This window comes from Drosophila rhopaloa, unplaced genomic scaffold, assembly GCF_018152115.1.
Source record: "Drosophila rhopaloa isolate 14029-0021.01 unplaced genomic scaffold, ASM1815211v1 contig_2, whole genome shotgun sequence".
Classification (NCBI taxonomy): Eukaryota; Metazoa; Arthropoda; class Insecta; order Diptera; family Drosophilidae; genus Drosophila; species Drosophila rhopaloa.
The window spans coordinates 9,513,109-9,522,208 of NW_025335083.1; the positions used below are offsets into that span (position 1 = coordinate 9,513,109).

The 9,100-nt window shown below is 43.1% G+C and overlaps 1 protein-coding gene across 1 annotated transcript; it reads right to left on the reverse strand.

Moving 5' to 3' along the window:
- Positions 1–975: 975 nt before the first annotated feature.
- LOC108040782 (myb-like protein AA) lies at positions 976–5,809 on the reverse strand. Its single transcript, XM_017118390.1, is given in 2 exon segments — positions 976–2,681; positions 3,910–5,809. Coding segments are annotated over 2 exon segments (2,292 nt in total). The 5' UTR covers positions 5,036–5,809; the 3' UTR covers positions 976–1,515.
- Positions 5,810–9,100: the final 3,291 nt, after the last annotated feature.

The window sequence follows — 9,100 nt, forward strand, 5'->3', positions numbered from 1 at the left end:
GACAATCTGGGTCTGGTGAGCGGCTCTGAAAAAATTGTGTATCAACATGCATATTATCAAAATTCCTAATAATTGTGTTTCAGCCTTGATGCATGATCAGTAGAATTAGTTTGGACGGTGTCAGCTACAAAGCTCCGGTTTCCGGTCACGGAAACTGCATTTGATCGTTGACAAAATGCACTTAGATAAATATTGAAATGGCAGATTACTGCATGCGATTGACATGAAATTCCCAAATTATTGTGAAGAGTGGAAAAATTCAGATGAAACTAGATTAAATATAAACAGTTTTTATGGCAATCTCATTTTACGTTTAGTTCTAATTTGTCAAGGTTTGTTTAATGATATCCACTAACATTTTATTTATGTTGACAATGCGTGAATTTCATATGAGTTTTACTGCTTTAATCGCCTTTGTCTTAGGAATTACGCATCCCACTTAACATTGAGGGGAGTCATAAAAATAAAACTGGAATATAAAGCATCTGACACATTAAACCTGCATATCAACTCGCTATGCAAAATTCACGGATCTTCGGCTGTCATCGCTTTTCCCATTTTTTTGCCGACGGCAAATAGTAAAAAAAATAATTTGAAATTTTTGTAAAGATTTTTCTTTTATTTGTTTTTTTGTGGATTTTTTTGTGGGTTTTGTTTTTATTATTTCCAGGTGCTTGGCAATGTTTTTGTTGGATTTGTTTGTTTTATCTGCCTTGCTCCATGTTTCACATTCACGTTTTGCACGTTTCTTGGTTTTGTTTTTACTAAATTTGCTTTAGGTTTACTAACATTTTTCTTGTTGTGTTTGTATTATGCAGTAGATTCTTGCCTTCGTTTCGATTTATGTTTTAATAATAATAATTTTGTTTTTCGCTTTATTACAATTAATTATGGTTGTCTTGTTTTGTATTTGTAAGCATAATTAATAATTAAATTGTTTATATAATAGATAATAATTATAATTACTTAATGCATAAGAGAATTTATAAAATAGAATGTTTTTGACATTTTTCTTTGCTTTTCTGAAATATTTTCATATTTTCTTTTCTCGTATCAATTGTCTTTATACCTATTAAACTTGTGTTTTTTGCTTCCGCGTCTTTTTGTTGCTTCCTTCGAACGCACATTTAATGTCTGAGAATGGTTTGTACAGCAAAAAGTGGGTGAAAATGAAATGCTAAATCAAACGATTTGTTGTCTCAGTAATTCGCAACAATTTATTTGTATCACACAATTGTTTTAGCTATGCAGCAAGCGGAAAATCAATGAAAATTGAAGCAGAACAGTATGGAATGCAAGTGAGTTGTCATCTTCCTATTGTGGTACAACAGTGCGTATGCTTCATTTAAATGACTAAACATTAACCCTATTCATTTATTTATATGCATGTGTGTGAGTGTGTTTGTGTTTGTTACTCTGCAATTTCGAATTAAACCTGCTTAAGAACTAAGGCTAAAATTGTGTCTGTGTGTGGGTGTGCGTATCCTAGGGCTTTTAGTTAATATTTTCAATAATTTACAATGTGGATATATCCAAGAGGCCAGCACTGGCGGCCACCGCTGCCTCGTGGCCAGGATGATAGTGATGGTACAGCTGATGTTGCTGCTGCTGCTGCTGCGGGAGATGTTGCTGCTGCTGCTGCTGTTGCTGGTAGTGTTGCTGCTGCTGCTGGTAGTGGAGATGATGGTGTTGCTGCTGCTCCTCGAGATGTTGCTGCTGCATGTCCAGCATGCTGGCCGAGGCGGCGAACGAAGAGCCCGCCGCAGCAGCAGCAGCAACAGCCGCTGCAGTTACCGCCGCAGCAGCAGAGGCAGAGGCGGAGGAGGCGGCAGCAGAGGGGGTCAGTTGGTAGGCGGCTGCCAAGGCGGGTGAATGCGCGGCGGTATGGCCACTGGAATGCGCCGAGGAGCGGCCGCCCGACGACCCCGATGCCGTCGGACTAGGCCGTCCGTTCAGCAACTGTTGCTGCTGCTGCTGTTGTTGTTGCTGCTGCTGCTGCTGTTGCTGTTGCTGCGGGGCCGTCGGCATGTACGGCGGCAGTGGGGGCGATACGCTCACACTGGAGCCTGCTGCTCCATAGGCGCTGGCCATTTCTCACATGTGTGCCAGCGGCGCCATCGTCCTCAGCGATTGCTGGTGCTGCAGGTGGTGCTGTTGCTGCTGCATCGTCTGGTGTTGCTGCGGGATCTGTTGGTGCTGCTGCTGCTGCTGTTGCTGCTGCATCGCCTGGTGCTGCTGCTGCAAGTCCGGCGAGTCAGTCTGGTAGTGCAGCAGGTGGCGCTGCTCGTCGGGCAGATGGTACATGTTCATCAGGTGATTCAGCTCCCCGCCGCCGGCGGCTGCTGCTGCTGCCGCTGCCGCCGAGCTGTACTCCCGCTTCATGATGTGATTGTTGTTGATGTTGTTGTTGTTGTTGAGCGCTATGGCACTGGGACTGGGCGAGACGGGCTCGGACTTGATGCTCGAGTCGCTGGGGCTGTGGCTCTGGCAGGACACCTGGGTGCCACCGCCTCCTCCGCCGCCGTAGGGAGCCGGACTGCCCGGCTGCTGTTGCAGACTACTGCCGCCGTAGGGCGACGGCGATCCCGGCTGCTGCAGACTGCTCCCGTACGGCGAGGTCTGGCCACCGGACACCGTCTGGTACAGATGCGGGAGGTGCTGGTGTTGCTGGTGACACATTCCTGCAAGACAAATAAATAATGGAATGGTTAGAATAGAAATTAACAAATTAAAAGAAAATACTAAAACTATATGGAAAATAACAAATATAAAACTTAAAAGATTCCTTACAAGATAAACTCTTTAAAATTCTTAATTATTTTGACATTTTTATTGTGTGCCATTTATTATTATACAAATATTTCCTTTTCGAAGGTATTCGGTATTAGTTCGTTTTAATACCGAGCAACGTACATAAAAAATAATTTTGTAGAGAAAATGCTTATGCATATAAAATTATTAATTCGTGTGGAAGTTGTAAACGTTAGTTTGCTTTTGGTTGGTCATGGTTTTTAACTATTTTAAATAATGTCATTGTCTTAAACAAAACACCGAACGTATTATCGACAGAAAGTTGCAGTTATCCAGTTAATCGAAATAAAAAATATACACTTTTAAATAACTATCAATAGCAATGGATCATTGTGTTTTGAGATACTGGGATAGTTTAAAAACAATATTTTCTTCAAAGTTTAGGCCAATGTAAACGATTTTTAAAACCTAATAAAAAGAACTGAGTATCGTAATTGCAAATCAGTGTGATCAAAATTGTGGTAAAACTTTTTCACAAAAGTAAAGGAATCGAAAGGAAGAGGTTTGCAAATAGCAACAATATGAGAAACGATGTATTTGTAAGTGTAATCAAAATCAACCACGATAGGTTTTGACATTAATAACTCCAATAATACTTGAAAATCTCTAATTAATATAGTTTAATCATTGGACTAACCACGCATTCAAAAGCCAAAACACAAAGGGTAGAAACTCATTTTCTGATTCTAACTAGAAAATTCTGCTTTATAATACGGACTAGAGGAAATATTGGGGAGTTTTTAGACTTTTTTAAACTTCCTATTATTTATTAATAATAAACTAAATATTGCAGGAAATCCAGCACCGAAATTAAAAAAACGAAGCAACTAAATAACATGTTTTAAAATGTTCTAGGAAAATGTTAAATGAGGCAATCTCAAAGAACAACCATTGTCCAAATAGTTATTTATATATAATTTAATTTTGAAAGTTGTATAAAAGGATAGGCCGTTAACCGCCGCCGGCAACGCCATTATTTTAGTGACTTGGCGGCGGCGGTTCAGAAAATGGAAAAATCAGTGCATTCACTCAAACGCTGATTGATTCATACAGAAATTCTAATTTCTCGAGACAACTAATTACGTAAAGATTACTCACCGATTTGCTGTTCCAGACTTGACTGCTGCTGGGGATAGTAGTGCTGGCCCATGTAGGAGGTCATGTAGGAGGTCTGGTAGGCCGCGGCTCCGGCCGGATCCGCGTGCATCATGTAGCCATTGGGCATGTATCCGTTCGGCGCGTTCATCTGGTACATATCCTGGCGCGCCTGTTGGGCTGCCGCTGCTGCCGCCGCCGCCGCTGCCGCTGCACTGCCTCCGCTGCCGTTGAGCGACTGGTTCTGGCCGGGCTGGCCCTGCCCCCGGGTGGGCGTCACCGGCTCTCCCGGCGCCCCTCCACCCACCGCCTGGCCGGGCATCAGACCGCCCATCGGGTACTTCTCCTTGGTCTTGGTCAGCGTTTTGGTCTTGCGACGCGGCCGGTACTTGTAGTCCGGGTGCTCCTTCATGTGCACCGCCCGCAATCTCTTCGCCTCGTCGATGAACGGCCGCTTCTCCGACTCCGAGAGGTCCTTCCACTGGGCGCCCAGTCGCTTCGAGATCTCCGAATTGTGCATCTTCGGGTTGTCCGAGGCCATCTTCCTCCGCTGACCGCGTGACCACACCATGAACGCGTTCATGGGCCGCTTCACTCGATCCGCGTGTTGTTGGTTCTTGTTGGCCGTGGCGCTGTTGTTGTTGTTGTTGCTGGAACCGCCGGTCAGGCTGCTCAGAGCGGATCCGGCGGCCAGGTGTTGCTGCTGGGAGTGTTGCTGCTGCTGCTGCTGCTGGCTATGTTGCTGGTGGCTCACCGGCGAGGTCATGTGGTGGCTGCCAATGCTGCTCTGCGTGGGACTCAGTTCGCTGGAGCTGTGGAGTGGGGAACTCTGCTGCTGCTGCTGCTGCTGACCCACCTGGGTGCCGTTCAGGGTGTTGGCCATCGAGGATTGCAGCGAGCTGAGCGGATTGGGACTCTGGCTGGCCGCGATGTGGGCGCTCATGTGGTGGTGGTGGTGGTTGTGGTGGCTCAGCTGCGAGTGGGTCAGGTGCGACTGGCCCAGGTTCATCAGTGGGGCCAAAGCCGAATACGGCGATGAGGCATGTCCGTGCAACGCGGCACTTGTATGATGCGGCGGCATCGTGGCATGCAGCAGGCTGCCCTTCATATCCGATTCCATGGTCAGCATCTTGTGGGGATTGCTTCCAGTTCCTGTACGCTAAAGATGATCTCGTAGATGCGGATGTAGATGCCCTTCGAATCCGGATGATATTCGCTTTTTTGCCTAGCAGTTTAATCTTTACTTTTAGTTACTCTTTAGTTAGACATTTTGAACATTTTGTGGGAAACCATGTTGCACTTGGGATTTTTTTGATTTTGGCTATAGTTTTTGTAATAACAAATTTCGTATTTTGTATTTTGCGTATCAAAAATTTTGGCTCTCTCTTTGGATTAAGCTAAACAGCTTGATTTGCTTTGTTTTGTGTTTTATAATTTTTGTTTTCCACAGTCACAAATATATTCTTCTATTCCGCTGTGTTTGCGAACAAACAAGAGGCGGCAGAAACACTTGAAAATTGTTGTTAAAACCCGACGCGAAAGTGCCTCAGAAAGTTGTTGTTTTATTTATATATTTTTGTTGTATTTTGTAGCGGGAACACCGAAAAAATACCTCCACACTGGGCGGAATTGAGCACCTTTCTGTTTCTCCGGACGACGGCGAAACCTGTTCGAGGTGCGTTCTACTCAACGCTGCCTGCTTTTTCCCTGGCTATAATATCTTTCGTTTTTCGTTTTTATTTTTTGGGCTGATGACGAGGCACGAACCGATGCGAAACGATAGCGATACGACACGAAACCGAGAACCGAGTTGCTGGTGTTGCTGCCGTGCTGCTGATGTTGCTGCCGTACTGCTGCTGTTGCTGCCGTGCGACGTTGCGTGCGCGTGTGCTGACGACGGCGAATGCGAGAGTCGAATGAGAGACGGAGTGCCGCTGGCCGCTCGAGCAGGCGGTAAACACGGTCGGTCGGTCGGTCGGTCCGCCAGACAGGGTGGCTGGAAAAACTGGTCTTGACGGCCCTGCATCTGTATCTGTGTCTGTATCCATGCCTGTGTATCTGTGTGTGCGTGTGCCTGCTGCCCGAGTGTGCGTCGGCATTTTCAGACCACTGCGCCTTGGCCAGAGCGAGATAAACATATAGTCACAGCGCCCTGCTAATAAATCAAATAAACGCTCGCCTTTGCCTGTGTGTATCTGTGTGCGGTGAGCGCTGGCTGGGTTGGATTTTGCGCAGACCGCCCCGCCAATCAGCGGGCGGAGCGAGCGGTGCGGCGGTAGTGCCGTTCTTGTCCAGCACTTTATCGATCCGCGCTGCGCCTGCCGCTGCCATAAAAATGTCGTCTCTGGTTTTATGGCAAGCGCTGTTGCCGCTTTTCCCCACTGCCGAAACTCTAGAGGAATTTTTCGCCATAGCCGTATAAATTTCAAGCTTTAAACATGGCCGAAATGGGTGGGCACGGGGGGTGTGGGGGTCTGCCAGCCCAGTCCAGGGATCCTGGAACCCAGGGGCCTTAGTGTTTGCGGCGTTTTCGCCGTTAGAGCGCGTCTCACGCGCATAGTTTTTGCTGGTTTTTCCTCGTTTTATTTTTTTTGGGGCCCAGCTATACATAAAAAAAAGCACATATATATATATATTTATATAAATCTGTGTAGTCTCTCTGCGTCTTGTGCAGCGCTTCTTATTAACCTAATGGGTTCGCCAAGGTAGCTGACGAATAATTGTGTAGGCAGGCAGTAGTCGGCAGATGGAAAAATTTATTAAGCAAGTGCACTGCAGCTGGCAACTGCAAATGTATCTTGCAGATTGTATCTCGGCCTGTGCGAAACTTTGATGCGGTTTGGCATCCGCTCACGTATCCACCACATGAGCTGGTCCGTCCTACGGCATTGTCTTAGGCCACCCACTCCCCCATCTCGGCCCCCATTTAATTTACCTTCCCCTCGATTAATGTGTTTTTTGCTGGCTCTGCGTTTCCTTCCTCTTTTCGGGTTGCCCATGAGTAAACCTCGGATTTGTTTTGTTCGACTTTCGGTGGCGCAAAGTGATTGGATTCCAGTTCTCAGCTGGTTAACACTACTCACTGCGATGCAATGCAGGTGGAAGTGGATTAATGAACGATTAATACATTCACATTCAATCAGAGCTCCCAAAGAGAAGAAGCAAAGACTCACAAATGTGTTCGAAATAATAGTTGTAAGACCACACATATTTACTAATGAAAATCACTACATTTTTAGGTTTTTAAAAACCTTCAATTACGTAGTAATGTAAATTATAGCTTCGTTTGTGAAGTTCTATATCTTTTTATATGGTAATGTACAGGAATAATTGTTTACACACTTATTTTTCAACATGGTCTTGATATTTAATTATTTTTAAATTAGTATTGCTTACTACAAATTTTGAGAAAATAGTTTCAACTGTTATGATTTTAAAGTTTGTTTACGATTAATTGGTTCAAATATTTTTTTATGTTGTGGATATTTCAATTATTATTCTACAAAGGCCCCAGTTCTTTGTTATTCTTTGTTATTAAATTAACTCAAGAAAGTAGTATTATTAATATTGACGTTATTACATTTATTGTAAAAACAGGACCATACTTGATTCTTGATTGGGAATTATACAGTTTGAGCATTTATTTCAATACAAATGTCTTCTCCGTTTTTAGCAGACCCAAATTTCTTTTGTAATATTCTTTAAGCATCGACTTCTTATTTCCTGCAAGTCATCGAACACTTGAAGCGAGCTACTAACCCATTAAAAATGTATAATACAAACAAAGCCGATATGAGGGCTCGGCTGCTTAATGAATTTATGGCCAATTGCAAATCATTTGACAATGAAACGTAAACACAGGGGAAACAGCCATAATAAAGACCAGCAAACAATGCAAAACCTGCCCCAGTAACTGACCTACAACAAAGCAACATCAAAAACTGAAAACAGAACGCAAATCTTAACCGCAAAAAGTTGGCCAAAGAAAAGGAATAAGTCAAAGTCGTTGTTGTTGATTCTGGGGCTATTGTGTAATGGCAAATACAAATGCAGAAAAAAAAACATACAATTCTCGGTTCATTATCAATGTACTTGCCCTGGCTGTTATTTTGTGTTATTATTGTACCGAGTACATCGATTCTTTTGATGGGAAGACTGTTGCTCTTCAGAAAAGCCTTTGCCATTCAGTTGAAAATGGGAAAAACGAGCCGAAACCCAAAAACCGAAAACCGAACCGAGCCAGACCAAACCCAGACTTAGACTCAGACTCAGACTCCGATTCCGATTCGGATTCGGATCCAGAATGAGCGACGAGTAGACACTCAGACGGCTTTGTTGCTGCTATTTGTGTTTTATGTTTTATGTTTGACGTTCGAGCGTGCTGGGCGCGTGTGAATGAAAAGGAAGCTCACTCACAAACACTCGCAGAGCCATACAAAAAACAAAGTCAAGGTCATTGTAAAGAGTTTTAATTGTTCACACACAAAAAATAAAAATACTCTCTCGCCAACACACAAACACACACACACACACCACTGGGAAATAAAGCAGAAAAATACAATGGGCGGGAGAGCATTGCACAAACAAACAGGCAAACATTCGTACATAATAAAAGAAATAAAAACGCAACAACTACGGGCGGACAATGGCAAAATGGCAACAAGAGGAGCAGCGCCAGCAACAACAAAAGACAGAATTGGCAAGCAAACAAGTTGAGCAAATCTGAATAAACCCACAGAGAATATATGGATATGGTCCTGCCCAAGAATGTGGCAAAAACTAAATAAATTATTCACGGTCCTTAATTCAATAAATATCATATTTGGGCCAAGTAAATAAATATTTACAATATTATTTTAACAAAATCAAATAACATACATATACCAATATCATAGGATATGAATTTCAAATTTATTTTAATCTAAGTTATTAATATTAATAATAATAATATTATAGCAAATCCTAACCCCAGTTCACTTTATATCTGGACAAAGATAATAAATACTTCTGAAATGAACTCAGAAGACCTCAAATCAATAAGGAATTATTATTTTGAAATATTTGACGTTGATTTTCTTTTCTAGAACGTTGGCACAGATTAAAAAAGAATATTTTGTATTGACAGTACCAAATTTTAAAAGTCAGAATTATTTTATTTATTTAAGAATACACAATAACACAACATCTAATTAAT